At 35.4% G+C, this 16,678-nt stretch overlaps 1 protein-coding gene across 1 annotated transcript; it reads right to left on the reverse strand.

The window, feature by feature from the left end:
- Positions 1 to 588: 588 nt before the first annotated feature.
- On the reverse strand, positions 589 to 8,693 carry LOC145616254 (ABC transporter B family member 1-like). The gene is made up of 10 exons (XM_081670951.1): positions 7,825 to 8,693; positions 7,678 to 7,732; positions 7,392 to 7,567; positions 7,085 to 7,285; positions 6,716 to 6,975; positions 6,309 to 6,625; positions 5,997 to 6,220; positions 3,758 to 4,131; positions 2,619 to 3,333; positions 589 to 2,246 (listed from the first exon to the last, which is right to left on the reverse strand). Exons 1-10 carry the CDS (start codon positions 8,275 to 8,277, stop codon positions 960 to 962), a joined length of 4,062 nt encoding a protein of 1,353 aa, XP_081527077.1. The 5' UTR covers positions 8,278 to 8,693; the 3' UTR covers positions 589 to 959.
- Between the last annotated feature and the right edge of the window lie 7,985 nt (positions 8,694 to 16,678).

The following is a 16,678-nucleotide window of genomic DNA, read 5'->3' on the forward strand; positions in this document are numbered from 1 at the left end:
AAAAAAAAAAAAAAAAAAAAAAAAAACCCTCCTTGGCTCATGCACACCCCCACCATAAGGAGCCCACTTTCTTGTGTCCTTTTAACCCAAAAGAAACACCATCTTTACAATTTATCTTTCAAGTTAGTAATGTGTCATTTCTAAGAGTCCACTTTCACCTTTTCATGTGTGATATTATGAACGTGCAACCACCACAATGAAACCAAAAACTTGAATTATTTTGCTCCCCCGTTTATATCACTCTTCCGCATGCTCTGTCACCCTTTATTATTTTTTCATGCCCACAACCAATTCCCTCATTAAATCTTCTACTTGTACATTTGAAACCACTACTATTTTGTGCTTGCTAAAACTCTATGGGTGCAAAATAATGTAATGCATCCCCCTCTATAGCCTTTTACATTTCATCTTACGGAGCAATATATTACGTTCATAGATAAATATTTCGTACTCATCTCAAATTTTGTCGTACTTTACCCTACATAAACCTAAAAAAAATGATTTTGGATAGTATCCAATTATTTGCTAAGCATAACCTAATATGATCGACTCGGTCTAAAGAAGAAAAAGATGGGCACCTACACAATATGAAGTAATTGTATTAGATTTATGTCATTTAAACACTTCATTTCATGTATTCATCACTCGAATTACATATCTATGGGATCTGTACCCGTACTAAATCCTAATGACCAAATCAGAGCGGATCGATACCTTTCGGATGTGTTGCATGTACAATAGCTAGGAAGTTGGATCCAAATGATGAACCTTTTGGATAAAATTACTATATTTCATAAGCTAAATTAGATAACACATACACAAGAAGCTATATATGACAGCAAAAATCAAGAATTCCAAACTAATGAGAAGGGATGTGAGTATACTCTTTTTTTTTTCCTCTTCCTTTCCTTTACCTATGTTTTTACTAAATCTGGAAATTCTTCCACCTTTTCAGAGCATCAGTTTTCCCTCCCCTCATCTTCTCGTGGTCGTGTGGAAGAGGTTGATCCTGATGCCATCCCTATGGCCTGACCGTGTGAGAACCTTTGTAACTGTATCATTCTGGCGTAACACCCGTCTGGATAGTTTTTTAACAGGTGTGAATGTGATCCTTGTTCCGCTACTTTCCCATCATCAATAACAGCAATAACATGGGCATTTCTAATGGTTGAGAGCCTGTGGGCCACCACAATCGTCGTCTTCCCTGAGCAAGCACGGTCCAAAGCATCCTGAACAGACCTCTCTGACTCTGCATCAAGTGCACTAGTAGCTTCATCGAGCAACATTATCTCTGCCTTCTTCACAAATGCCCTGGCAAGTGCAATTCTCTGCTTTTGTCCCCCGGACAGTTGAACTCCTCTCTCTCCTACCTGAGTCTTGTAGCCCTCAGGCATGGCTGATATGAACTTGTGAGCATTTGCTAGGGTTGCTGCTTCTATTATCTCAGTTTCTGTCGCATTTTCGTTGCCATACTTAATGTTTTCATATATTGTGGTGGCAAAGAGGCACGGTTCTTGTGGGACTAATGCCATGTGCTGCCTTAGGGACTTAAGGTTATACTTTCGGATGTCCTTACCATCAATCATAACTCTCCCAGATGATGGATCGTAGAATCTGAGCACTAGGGAAATGACAGAACTCTTACCACATCCGCTGGGGCCTACTAAGGCTAGGGTCTTCCCTGCTCGTGCACGCAAGTTGATGTCTTGGAAGACAGATATGTCAGGACGTGTGGGATAGGAAAAGTCAACATGCTTGAGTTCTACCTCTCCACGAAGGCGTTCAGGAACCAGCGTTGCATCATGTTCATCAGGTTCAATCTCAGTTTTTCGATCAAGAAGTTCAAACACCGACTTCATTGCACGTCCTCCCTTGATGAAATCAGGTGCTAGAGTTAAAGTCTCAGCAGCTCCATTGGCAGATACCATAAGGACCATGAAAACCCGAATTGTCTTGGAAAAATCAGAGATCCCATGCTTCACAAGCCAAGAAGCATACCAGAGACCAAGAGCATATGAAGCGTAAAGAGCAAATTGAGCTATTCCATATCCACTCCCTGCAATCTGTCCCTTCCAGAAGCAACGCCGTAAAGGAATTTCAAGATTTCTAGTGAAAAGGCCAACAATTTTCGTTTCCGAATTGAAGGCAGCTACAGTTCTGACATTTGACACTGCTTCTCCTGCCAACTGTGTAGCCTTGGCATGAGCCGCTTCTAGGTCTCCCGAGAAACCTTTCAGAAACATTTTCTGTTACCAGATTAATACATACATTAGGAACCATCACCGTCATTATTAAAAAAAAAAAAAAATGAACTGATAAAGTTGCTGTCTTGTTTAGCAACAATCACATGGGAAGTTGATGGCTGCACAATTCTTTTTATCTTTTCAAGCATGCCATATACAATTTTCAAACAGTAACTGTGAGGTATTCTGGAAAAGTAGACTTATAAACATGCTTATTTTTTTTGTCATTGATTATTATATTCCTTAATCATATCTGGTCATTGATTATTCTGGGAAATCATTAACTTTAAGCACTATATATAATTGCATAAGCATGTCCTTAATTTATAATTTTTTTGGCGGAGACATTGAAATAATCAGCAAGGAGTAACAAACCTGCAGAACAGTAGCAGCAACAACAACAGGGAAGACTGCAATAAGTACAAGAGCAAGACGCCACTGCAAAACGAACCCAGCAGTACAAGCAACAAGCATAAGAGCGGAGTTCTGCATTATAACAGAAATTCTGTCCCCAATAGCTGATCGAACATTATTGGCATCAAGAGAAAGCCTAGCAGCAATTCGGGCACTTTCATTTTCTTCCTGGTCAAACCATGCCATCTCATTTTTAATCACAGCTGCCATCATTTTCTCCCTAACCCTTTTTGTCAGATTCTCCCCAACCACATCCCAGAAGAAATGCTGTAGCGTGTTAAAGATGAGGGCAGCGGATGAAAGTCCAATTAGTAAGTAGCAATACTTGGCGATTTCTCTGATCATAAAAGCATGGTCTGGGTTGTAGTAGACACTAAGGACAGCACTGAGAACATAGGCAAAGAAGGCACTAAGTGAACCACAGATAACGGATCCCACAGAGCCAACCAAAGCATAAGGCCATTCAGGAGCATTCATTTTAGCAAGACGCCAAAAGGAATTGGCTTGCTCCTTGAATGCCAACTTCTCAGGCCTGTAACTTCCATGGGCGGCATCAAGAGAGAGACTAAAATCAGAAGTGGAGAAATCAGACAGCCGACGTGAATAAGGAGAGCGACCATACGAGGAATTTCGTGCAATAATTGGTGAACTAACTGAGTTTCTGGCACTTGAAGGTCTGCAAGATAAAGTACAAGGTCATATAATACTTCAGATGTACACAGCTCAAGCTATTTTTACTAACAAAGTCACAATTTGAACTTTCTGCCTTTTAAGAACCAGAACAAGTAATTTCCGGCTTTTGTTGACGATTTATATAATTATTATGAGTAGATTTTAAGTTCATCATTTTCAAAACTTACCAAGCTCTGCATAACTTCTAAGTTTAAGTCAAACCCTAGCAATTCTTATCTCAATTTGTTTGATTGACAAGTTTTTGTTACATGCTCCTTAAGATTGATATTTAGTCGAGGCTCGAGAATGATAACCATAACATGTTTTCTTCCTCAAATTAAAAGGAACTGATGTATTGTCGGCAGATAGCAAGAAAATCTAGTTTGACTTGGATGATTGTCCGGGACAATTGTTCATAAAGATAGTACCTGGCACTACTCTTTCTGGCATTATGCATGGCTGTTTCATGAGCCGTTTCTTGCATGCGAATGAGCTTGGCATACACACTATTTTCACCTTTGCCCATAAGTTCATCATGGGTTCCAATCTCGGATACACTTCCTTGTTGAAGTACAGCCACAAGATCAGCCTTACGAATTGTGGAGAGACGGTGGGCAATAACAAGAGTTGTTCTGCCAATCATAAACCGGTCAAGGGCTTCTTGGACAAGCTTTTCTGATTCAGAATCTAATGCACTAGTAGCTTCATCTAAAAGCAGTATTGCCGGGTTCTTAAGCATTGCCCTGGCAATAGCAATCCTTTGTTTTTGTCCTCCAGAGAGCTGCAAGCCTCTCTCCCCTACCTGTCATTTTTAGAACGTTTATCAGACTTTATTTATCAAAATTCTTGTCAATTTTTTAATTCGCAGCAAACCTACTGGTGAGAAAATAATTGTACGATAAAATCAATGAACTTGAAGCAGAAAGTTGCTATTCCTCATCAAAATCAATTATAGTTCATTCCAAGCAACAGTAGGAAATCTTCTACAGACATATATGTCACGAAAATTGAAGACATGTTTTTTCTCAAAAGTAAAATTAAGAATGTATTTACAATATTACATACAAGTCTATTTTCTCTAAAAGATAAAGGTATTGATATGCCCAAATACTGCACTAAACTTTCCTAGATATTGACACGTGATTTTGTCAAGCATTGCTAATAGGATAGCATATTCGATAATGCATAAAATGCGTCAAACTTCGCAATAAGGAATCTTGCTTGATTCTCAAACCATTTTAATTCTTTTAACTTAAGGTGACAGGATTTCAAAATTTTTGTACTTGTATATTAATTCAACAAGGCTTTGAAATTTGAAGAAGCTGTTTTTCGGTCTTCGAAGACCCACAAATTGAGGGAGTTTAATAATCAGAAGAAGAAACTTTGTAGTGGAAACACCAATATTATACTTAAGTATGACATTTACTTAACTCTCTTTGACAATTAAACCCAAATAATGAAAAAGAAAAAGAAAAGCAAAGCAAAGATAAAAGAATATTACTAATTAAATAAATAAATTAAGACAGATATATGTAAAAGAAAGGCAGTGAGTGGGAAATATAATACTAACTGACAAATTGCTCTAGTCCAAATGGTCCTTGTTTCAGAAGAGTATGCTATTAATATCTGCACATGCATTGTTGACTGGGACATGTTACCTTTTCTTTAAATGCATGACCAAACACCTTCTATTGCATTGACTTTTTTGAAAGGGAGAAAGTGTTAGGTTTTGTTTGTTGACCAATCATCCCATTTTGAGTTGCATAAGAAAGAACTCACGCCTAACTTTATTAACTTCAAATACTCCGTTTACAAGGTACACGAATTTAAATGTCCCGGTGTCACAGGAATAAACCAATAGAATCTAAAAGTCCGACTATCTCACGACTAATATTATAGTACTACGGAGTACTACTTATACTAGTTATACGGAATTAATATGGAATAGTCCATAAAGAATGAAGAACAAGAAAATATAATAATCATATAGATTGATTAATTGATGATAAAAATACAAACATGAGAAATGAAAAATAATGCTACTAATAAAGATACTAGTAGAAGGCTAGTATCACTCTTTTATCCAAGCTATAAAATAATCAACCATCCCTTTATCCCCTTCTTATGGTTATTGAAAATTATCTATAGTTAATCAAAGACTAGGGCTATTTATGTAATTATGTAACAGTAAAATTTCACTCGTGTAAAAATTGCAACGCCCATAAACTGTTAAAAAGTGTAAAATTGAAATTTTTACACTGTTATATACGAAGTATCAAACTTGTACGCTATTTACTTCCTTTCCTATGGTTTTTTTTATTCAAACTCTTTATTTTGGGCAATACGCAAGCCAAAACTTAAACAAAGTAGGAATATTGGACACAATAATTCAGACCAAGGATAGATAGAATTAATAGCTAAGTCAGATCCTCGAATCCACAACCATATCTGGTCAATGTTCCTAAGTTTGAGACTTAGACCACTACTCTTAACCATAATATGTGCAAAAACACATGAGTTATCATTAACATTAGAAACCACAACTAATAAACAAGAACAATCACACACCCACCTCCTGCCCCCTCGGCCAACCGCCTTGTGAACCGATAACAAGATTCGTATTAATGATATACAAGATTTTTAAAAAAAGGGTGGAATTGATCTTACCTGAGTTTCAAAGCCATCAGGAAGCTTAATGATAAATGAATGGGCGTTGGCGACTCTAGCAGCTTCTTCGACCTCGACCATGCTAGCATCTGGTCTGCCTAGGAGTATGTTTTCTTTGATGCTGGTTGCAAATAAAGCGGGTTCTTGGCTCACCAACCCTATTTGCTGCCTCAGCCATCTCAGCTTTAATGTTTTAATGTCATGCCCATCCAAAAATACTTGTCCTGCATATCAAATATTTATTATCAAACTACCCAATGAAAAAATGCTTCATTGTTTGTAAGAATATAAATGACATGTTATTGTTTTTACCTTCAGTGGGATCATAAAATCTCTCAATTAGAGAAACAACAGTGCTTTTCCCAGATCCACTACTACCAACTAGAGCTATGGTTTTTCCAGCAGGTACAGACAAAGAGAAATTGTTGAGAATTTTCACATCCACCCTAGACGGATACGCAAATTCGACGTTTTTGAGCTCGATTTGCCCGGTAACTGATTCCAATTCGATGCCTGATTCCTTGATTCGGTCAATACTTGGTTTGTGATCGATTACCATAAAAATTTTTGCAGCTGCAGCTTTCGCCTTGGCAAATGCACTCATACTCGGAGCTGATTGTCCCAAACCTCTGATTAACCAAATTAGTAAAATTTAAATCAAAACTTCACAATTATAAAAATTAAGCAAGAAAATCGGTAACAATTGATAATAAACTTACATTCCACCAATCATGACAGCAAACATAGTAGCAATGGCAAGACCTCCATTAGTTAAATGGTGTCGAACAAGATAGCCTCCATACCAAAGAAGTAGAGCATAACAACAAAACACGACGAAATAAGTTCCTCCCAATCCTAAACCCTTTGCTAATCCACTCTTGTACCCAAGCTTTTGGGCAATCTTCAAAGCTGCCGAGTACGTCTGTAAAGCTTTTGATTCACCCACAAACGCGAAAACCACCCGAATTTGTACAATAGTCTGCAAATTAGTACCAAATGAGACATAGGCAGATCAGCAAATTAACAACAAAACATGCTCAAAAGACCAAATTTAACAAAACATTCAAACAATCATCATTAAATCGTACCTGTTCGACGATATTCCCAGCCTGGGACATAGCTCCTTGGCTCTTGCTAGACAACTTAGCTAATGTAGTAGTGTGAATACCACCAATAACAGCAATTAGAGGAACAACAGCAAGAGTTACCAAAGCTAATTGCCAAACAGCAGTAAATCCCACCACAAAACCAGTCACAAATGTTGCCAAGTAGTGTATAAAACTACCCAACTGCAAATTCATCAAAACAACATCATATTCAGCAATAATTCAACCATATAATACAGCAAAAATCATTTAGTATGGGAAATATGGTCCAAATAAAATAAAATTGTACCTTCTCACTGATGGCATCTTGAACAAGTGCAGCATCAGTGTTAATAGCAAAAACAATGTCAGAAGTTCTAACTTGTGTATCAAAGTACTGAATGTCCTGACTCAATGCTGCTTCCAAGTACTTAATCCTCATCTTTGTTGATTGTCTCTCTCCAGTCCACATCCAACATGCAATTTCTATACACCATATCATATAATAAAATTTAATTTAATTATAGTCTACAAAAAATGGGAGAAAAATTAATGAACTAAAACCCCAAAAAATTTACCAAAAAAAAAAAAATCACCTGCCCAAGAAGAAGCCCAAATTGCTGCTCCAACAACAAGAAAATAATATGCATACTACAAAAAATTGCCAAATAAAGAAATTATTGAAAAAAATGAGTAAAAAAAATTACAGATTAGAGATTAATTAAAAAGTTAATGAAGGGTACCTTTAAAACTTCTTGCATCATTTTATCAGGGTTATTAGAGTAAGAACCAAAAGAGTTAACAAGATCAGCAAAGAATCTAAGAAAAAGGGGTAAAGCACAGCCATGAACAAAAGCACCAAGAGAACCAATTCCCATCAAAATACAATCCAATTTATCAGCAAATCTGAATAACTCTTTGAACGCAACCGGAGGCGGTCCTTCTTTAGGTTTATCAGCTGATCCCGAAGACGACGATGCTGCATCCTTCTTCGCATTGCTATTAATGTTTCCATTACCATCAGTAGCTTCCATCTTCGAGGTGGTGCTCGAAGATTGAAATTCTTGAGGAAGAGTTGGAGGATTGGAGTTAAGAGTAGTGCTGTTATTTGAAGAGCCTGAAAGCTCAAGACCATGCATTTCCGACCATCTCCATTGTTCAATTGTCTTTATCTCTTTAGATTCTTCTTGTGACATTATTTGAAAACCAACCCAAATTTGAGCTTCTTTTATAACACCAAAAAAATTGCACAAAAATAATTTTTAAAAAATTAAATAATGAATAACATTTAAAATTAATTCACACCCACTTCATCTTTCTCTCTCTTCAAGATGGGTTTTTAATTTTTTAATTTTTTTTTTTTTTTAGCTTGTGGGAAACACCATCCCAAGAATAGTTGACAATTACTACTGGTAATAAGAATTTACATGTGATTCTGTGTTAAATTGGAGAGAGGAGAGAGAGAGTGAGTGAGTGACAGAAGATGTGTTTTGTAAATTCATTGATTTTGTGATTGTTTTTGTTTGTTTGGTTGCTTGCTTGTGTAGAAAAAAAGAAAGAGAAGGAAGAAAGTGACATGATAAGGGAAAGGAAAGAGAGAGAAAGAGTGGAATGTGGGGAGGTTTTGTATTAATTCTTCATCTTGTAATTTTAAAGTCTCCGACAAATTATACTGTTGTGTGAAAACTTGGAGGATCAACATTTGGATTTTTTTTTTCTTTTCAATTTTGACCCTATAAACTATAGCTGTACCAAAAAAACAAGTGCACACACTATGTGAAAACTTAGCATGATCGAATTTTTTAAATTATTTTTTTGGGAAAGAATAATTATTATTGTTTGGAAAATGTTATACATAGCCTTTAGGGCTACATATAAGCATTAAATTTTTTCTTGAAAATTGTTAAAAGGTAAGAAATCATGAAAATATAAACACTAATTACACTGATTTACGCGTGTTTTTGTCATGAATTCCTAATTTTATACCATTTCCAAGAGTATATTTAATGCTTATATATAGCCCTTAGGGCTACATATAGCATTACCCTTATTGTTATTGTTATTATTATTATTAGAACTAATATTATTATTATTATTATTATTATTATTATTATTATTATTATTATTATTATTATTATTATTATTATTATTATTATTATTATTATTATATCTCAAAAACAGTTAAAGTCATACAACTTATAAAAAATTAGTGGGAAGTCGAGATACAATCTGGGCTCCCAACTCCTCTAGCTATAGAAAAGTTTATCCTAGTAAAAATATGAGCAGCAGCATGAGCCCCGATGTTTTGAGTCGTCGAGAATATCTGAACCCGCTTCAGCAACGCAACAGGCTCCTTGACTAATTCCCCAAGCGAAGAAAATGAAAAGGGAAGGAATCCATATCCAATTGCTCGACAACTAAATTCATACTTGATCCGCTTAGTTGCATCAACCACAGCCCGTCTAGGAACAAAATCAGATAGCCCCAACTGTGTCAAAGGAGAAGACCCTGTCAAATCAACACAGACATCATTATTTTTTTTTTTTTTTTTGAGGGAAAGCTAGTAGTACCATTAATCAAGGATTGGACAAATTGTCCATCAATACATAAGGAGCAATCTCGGGGGGACAATGGTTCTCCCAAACTTGCTCAAAGCCAAAAGGTACTATCCTAACAAGAGAGTGATGGGCGACAGAATTCCCATCTCGACGAACATGAGACCAAGACACATACTCAAGAAATTTGCTAGCAAACATTACATCATCTAAAACAGAGTCAAGATCAGAGAAAAATGTCACTGCCTTCAATAAACGGTTGATGACGACTTGGCTATCGGACTCCATGATCACACAATTTGCACCATACCTGCGAGCCAACTTCAACCCAAAAAGAAAATCTCGGGAGGCCAGCATCCCCGAGTTCTTCTAGTGCCTGCAAATAGAACTTCCCCTCTTTCATTCCTTGCCACTGCTCCCAAACCAACCCACCCTTCATCTCGTAGACTAGCATCGCAGTTAATCTTCACAAAATTAGTTGGGGGAGGGCTCCAAATTTTGGCACTTCTACTCTTCCTCGAACCCACCACACCATATATTTTCGTACAATACTTGATGCAATCATCAATTAGGCGCAGCACTCTATCTTTTATAACCAGATGGGGCACTTCTTTCACATTGAATATTTTATCATTTCGTCTGCTCCATAAGAACCACAACAATGCTGCACCTTACAAGCATTTTTTGGATTCCAACTTATGCCAACGCACAAGCATTTCCTTGAAATCTTCACTCGGGTTAGTGGGAACCAAGTCCTCACAATCCATTTCCCTCCAAATGTCACTCACTGCTGCACAAAAGAAGAAGGCATGACCCATGGTTTCGCACTCCGAACAGCACCAGGGACATGTATTGATTTCAGCCATATGTCTATAATGTAATAGCTCACGAGTGGGAAGGGATTTAGTGCAAGCACGCCACAAAAATTGCTTGACCTTTGGGATAGTATCAAGGCCCCAAATCAGCACCCATGCTTCATGAAAATTATCAAGATTACAAGACTTACCCAAGAGGTAGGCCGTCTTAACAGAATAAACTCCGTCATGAGAAAAAGCCCAGGTTAGCAGGTCCTTAGGCTCACAAATGCTGGTGGGAATCTGCATAATGCAAGCAATGTCACACTCATTGAAATTTGCCGCAATAACATCATACTTTCATTCCTTACTCTCTCCATCGATGAGATCACGAACCAAAGAAAGGCCCTCAACTCTTGGAGAAATAATAAATTTCCCTTGATCATCCGCCACCCACGGTTCAGAGTAGATGTCAATCGCACTTCCATCCCCAACCCGCCATATAAGTCCCTCCTTCACAAGTGCCTTGGCACCCCATATGCTACGCCATGAAAAACTACCATTCAACCCCAAAGAGGCATTCAAAAAATCGTAATGTGGGTAGTACTTTCCTTTCATCACACGGCCAAATAATGAGTCTGGAGCTGAGATAAGACGCCAAGCTAGTTTACCAAGCAAGACATCATTGAAGACAACTATATCTTTAAAACCGAGCCCACCTATGCACTTGGGTTGACACAAGCGATCCCAACTAAGCCAATGGACCTTACGACGAAGGTTCGTGTGCCCCCACCAAAATTTTGTAACCATGGATTTTATTTCATCAATCACGAACTTGGGAATTTTATAAACCCCCATGAGATAAGTAGGGATGGCCTGTATGACTGAGTTAACTAACACTTCCTTTGCGGCTCTTGACATCAATTTAACTAACACAGACATTATTATTATTATTATTATTATTATTATTATTATTATTATTATTATTATTATTATTATTATTATTAGTAGTAGTAGTAGTAGTATTATTATTATTATTAACTATATAGGATGATTATTAAAAAAAATAATAATAAGGCATTGATTGCTCTTGGACTGGGTAACAGACTCAGGTGCGGGCTGATCGTAGTGATGTTGTTAGCCTCAATGTCGTCTCGGGGTCATTCGAGATTCCAAGCACAATCAAGTCGGTACGTGCCAATGTCGAGGGACGGAATAGTCCAAGCCGTGGGAATCAAAAAGGCCCAAAACCTTCAAGTCTATCGGACCTTGTTCAATCAAAAATTCGGGTCCTTAGCAATTCATGAGAGGATTGAACCTAAAAGGTCTTCGACACAAGCAAGGTCCCTTCGAGTAGGGGTGAGAAAATCGGGAACCCGATCGAAATTTTAGGACCCGGAATTGGAATTGGTTGGAACTGGGTCCTAAAATTTAGGAATTGGAATTGGAACTACTAGGTACCAGTTCCAGTTCCGGGTACCCACTTATGTATGTAAGTGTTAAAATATAATACACATTATAATTCTTATTTTAGTTAGGTTCATTTTTAGCTTTTAATACTTATATTTATATTTGCATAAGCTATTTGTATTTATGTTAGGTATTAATAATACTTTTTATTTTAAAAATTAGATACATTCAACATATTTTGATTATTTAAAGTTTATTTAGTTTAGCATATATATATTGGGTACCCGGGTATCCAACCGGTTACGGTTCCAAAAAGTTGAGAATGGAATTGGCGTTCCTAACCAGTTCCGGTTCGATTTCGGGTACCCAGTATTTTTGCTCACCCCTACCTCCGAGGGGGCCGAAAGGAAGACGGAAGATGATTACTCAATCAAATCTTCTTTTATTAGGATTGAATGCTTTCCCATTGCGATTCTAGAGGAAAAAAATTGCCCTAAAAGGTAACGGATCACCAGCTAAAGCCCCTAAATGACCGCTCAGTGATAAAGGAAGTAAGGGTGCAGAGACAACAAGGAGGTTTTCCTAGAAGCAGGAAAATATCTCCATTTCTTTAGGATCGAGCGATATATAAGTGCGGGTTGAGCCCTTCTCGGAAGACTCTGCAAGTGAGCCCAAATAGCTAAATAATGGATTTGATTCTAGACAGAATATGGTCTAGGGGAGACCTCTCATTTGGACGAAATGTCCCAAATGATCCTAGAAATTCTTGCTCACGTTAGGTTTGGAGAGAGATGAGACCGGTTACGGATCGCAGCCCTTTGTCCCGACCATTGTAGCACGTGTCCAATTTTTGAGCTATAACAGACTAGAAGAGAGATTTGTCCAACTCGATCTAGAGGATCCGGCTACAGGAGAGCTAGGAACAGACAGAATAACTTCTTCACGCGGTTAGCAACGACAGCCTGGGATGGGAAAGAAAACGGTCTTCTTCGGCTAATGAGACCTTGATCTCAAAGCCCAGGCAATGGTTTGCCAAACTCACTGAAGCCGATAAACATCACGATGATTCTGGGAAATATGGCGATTCCTTGTTTTTCTTTGAATTTGGCCTCAGATTCCTAATAAGGCTTTTTTTTTTTTTTTTTTTTTTTTTTTTTTTTTTTTTTTTTTACGTTGTGTGTCCCTCTATTTTTTTTTTCAAATTTTATGTTGTACCCTCGTTTTTTAAAATTTCTACAAGATACCCTCAACTGTTTAAAATTATTGTATCCTTGTTATTAATTTATCGTTATCTTAGGGTTAATTAATTACTTTATTTACTCATTTCATATTTTGTTGGATAATTAAGTTAATCCTTGCAAGATGACCTGGACACCTGTGGTAGTTCGGAGTTAATTCGTATGAATATTTCCCAAAAAGCATTCTGTCTTTGGCGGATATGTTTGCCTAACTAATTATCATTGATTGATAATAATATGTTTGCTTAACTAATTTCGGAAAAAATAATCCTTGCTACTTTAATTATGGTGGGAAAATTTCCATCCAAACTAAGAAGGGTCTAGCTCCCCAGCCCATTATTGTCCACATGCAAATTTCATGTTAGAATTAATGGCATGCAAAATGAGACATTTTTTAACACAAAAAAGTGAGGCTTTTTTTCCTTGCCAATTTAAACCTCAAATTTGATCCTTAAATCTCAAAAAGACTCTCGATCGGAAACCTTAATCGTGCAATTTACTTTGCTTGAAAATAATGGCATGCAAACTAAGGCAATTCATTGCACACAGACCGAAGAATTTCTAGTAATTTTTTGCCAAAATTGACCTGGCCTCAAATTTTAACTTAAGGACCAATTGACCTAGAATTTAAACTTAAGGGTTCAAATGACCTCCTAAAACCTTAATTAATGATCAATTATCCCGCATGCAAATCACAACATGGAAACCGAGCCATTTTTGGTAATTTTTTTTTTTATCAATTTTGGCCTCAATTTTGTGTGTTGAGATCCGGCACAAAGGGCAATAAGGCTTGTTTGAGAATTCATCTAGACGCTTCAAATGTAGATGTATTTTAATTTTTCTAATGATTGTGTTACCTCATTGTTAAAAAAAATATTGAGATTTAAGGCATGTTCTCTTCAACTTAAGTTCAGTTCATTTCGGTTCACTTTAGTTCAGTTCCTAATATCTTTCTCTCATTAAATATTCAATTAAGCTCATTTTAATAAATTAAAACAGACCCTTATTCATATCTTTCGTTTTTTCCTTTGTAGACCTCATAGACTTGTAATCCAACACAATATAGAAAATACATAGAGTTCCTCCATTATAACACTAGTCTCATTATCACACTATTGTTTGTTATATAAATAAATGTTGTTTAACCAATTGCTTTCAAGTTTAACTATTAATATTAGTAAAATCTTAATTTGGGCCGCTGTTAACGTAAGAAGTAGTTAAGCCCACGCTTTGTTGTCGTAATTGCAGAAGAACACCATCACTAAGCAACAAATTCTTCTTTTGTCTCCGATCGGTTAAACACTTTGAACCTCCCTACATTTTAGCTGGCATATTATTTTCATATTTATTACCCCACAATTCTCAACCCATCATATCCCATCTAGTACCAAATTTTAATTTTTTTGTTGGAAGAAATTTATATTCACTTAAATTTAATGTTCAATAATTTCTAGACCATGCAAAATTAGTGTCTATACATATATATGCATGCCAACATGCATGTATCCAATTACATTACTTATATTTATTTCCAAATTGTAACTCAAGGAATCAAATCTAGCTTACACTCATATTTCATAATTCATGTATAATACTTGGTTCCGAATTATTCACATATCTTTTTTCCTATAAGGTTGTCCCAAATTAGCTGCAATATATTTATTAAAGAATTAAATTTGTAATCTCACTTGCTCAAAATCAATTTTGATTACATTACGGGGGTGTTTGGTATAAATATTGTACATGAAATGGAAAGGATTCAAATAAGTAGGGGAAAGGGTAATGATAAACGTTACCTTTACTATATGTTTGGTATCCTAATGGAATGGAAACAATTTGAGTAGATTGTGATTGAATAGGGAAACGTATTTTGTTTCCACTAGTTTATCAAGGGTAACAAATTGGGGGATTTTGTTACCCTTTAGAAACGGTATTTGTTGCTTTTAACACATACCAAACAAGAAGAAATGGAAACACTTAATTGAATCCGTTTCCTACATCTAAAATTACTATACCAAACACCCCCTACAAGTATATTCTGTAAAACATAAAGGGAAAAAAAACCTATCATATCGGATGTTTCTGTTGCGGTCGTTTGAAATATGATTACCTTAATATTTTAATGATAAATAACATGAGCGATTCATTTTTTTCACACTACAAATTGGACACAATTAGTATTCTAATGTCTACAATGAAAATATAATTTTTGAAAATTTTACTCCAACATAAAATAAATATTTTTCGAGAAACTATAAAATAAGAGTAAAAGTTACATAAATAAAACTAAAAATTTGATTAATTAAAAAAATGTTGACAATAATATTTTACAGCAAAAATAGAGTAATATAATTAATTACTTGGATAAAAATACGTTAATTATGAACTTTATAATCATTAAAATATTATGATACTCATATTTCAAACGACCACTGTAGAATTTTTATATCACTCACATTCTCAACAAATTAAAAATAAAAAATAAGACAGATAGAATTTCAACTTAATTTTCATGTAAATAAGTACAAAGTATTGAATTAATCCAATCCAAATCATAGTTACGAATCTACAATATCGTCCTTAATTATGCAATAAATATCAAGTTACTTCACAATACGACATTACGTATTTATGTAGCCTATTGGTTTACAAGTTCTAATGGTTCACAACTTGTTTTTTAGAAAAAAAAAAAAAAAAAAAAAAAAAAAAAAAAAAAAAAAAACCGTTTTCCGAAATAAATTATAGATCAGTTGTCATTTGACTGTTTTGACGTTATTCATTATTTATCCTTAATTTTATAATAAAAGTTACTCGTAGTTCGAATATGATCAATAATATACGGAGTATTTTCCTATTTCTCTAATACTCCGTACAATAATTATACAAACGACTCGTAATCGAAGCAAATTGAAATTAACCCCAGGCTAGCTACCACATTTGTGTAATTAATCAAGGGTTTCTGAATTAATGCTCTAAACTATCACTATGTACATTTGTATAGTACTCTTAATAATTATCTTATTTTAAAATCAACAAAGTTAATAAATAATTGGTGTTAGTTCCACTTGTCATCAGAAAATCTTGTGCCATATCTGCTGATTCTTATTGACAGCAAATTACTCCACTTAGTTTCTACTAATTGTAAGCACTTAGTAATATTACTACTAAATTACTGAACTGTTTTTGATTAATATGTCAGAGAGTACTAACTAAATTAAATTATAATGCAACATAATATTTATATATTTATGTTACATTCTTTAATACTGGTGCTTTTCAGAGAGCTTATAGTTAAAAGCACTTTAATTATTATCTTCTGGTTTAATTTCTGTTAAATTGATTAAATTAATGTATTCGTAAACAAATGGCGATCAAGCTAAGCTTTTTTGCAGAAAAAAATGATATGTAATTCGCAAAGCTCTGATTCTTCACTTTCTTTTATTCATTTCTAATTTAAAATTTGGTCTTTCATCAATTGCCAATGCCAACTATTTCAGTTTAAAGTTTTGGGTTAGTTAGGGTTGATTGAATTTTATCACCATATTTCGTGACTCCCTTAACGCCATAGTTTATGTACACTTCGTATCAACTAAAAAGTTC

Source organism: Chenopodium album, chromosome 26 (assembly GCF_948465745.1).
Source record: "Chenopodium album chromosome 26, dcCheAlbu1.1, whole genome shotgun sequence".
Taxonomy (NCBI): domain Eukaryota; kingdom Viridiplantae; phylum Streptophyta; class Magnoliopsida; order Caryophyllales; family Amaranthaceae; genus Chenopodium; species Chenopodium album.

Coding starts and splice junctions, on each gene's coding strand:
- LOC145616254 (XM_081670951.1), bottom strand. CDS start 8,277: ATGTCACAAGAAGAATCTAAAGAGATAAAGACAATTGAACAATGGAGA. Junction 6,626..6,715: donor GCTGTCATGATTGGTGGAAT/GTAAGTTTATTA, acceptor TTGGTTAATCAG/AGGTTTGGGACAATCAGCTC. Junction 3,334..3,757: donor GCCAGAAAGAGTAGTGCCAG/GTACTATCTTTA, acceptor TTTATCTTGCAG/ACCTTCAAGTGCCAGAAACT.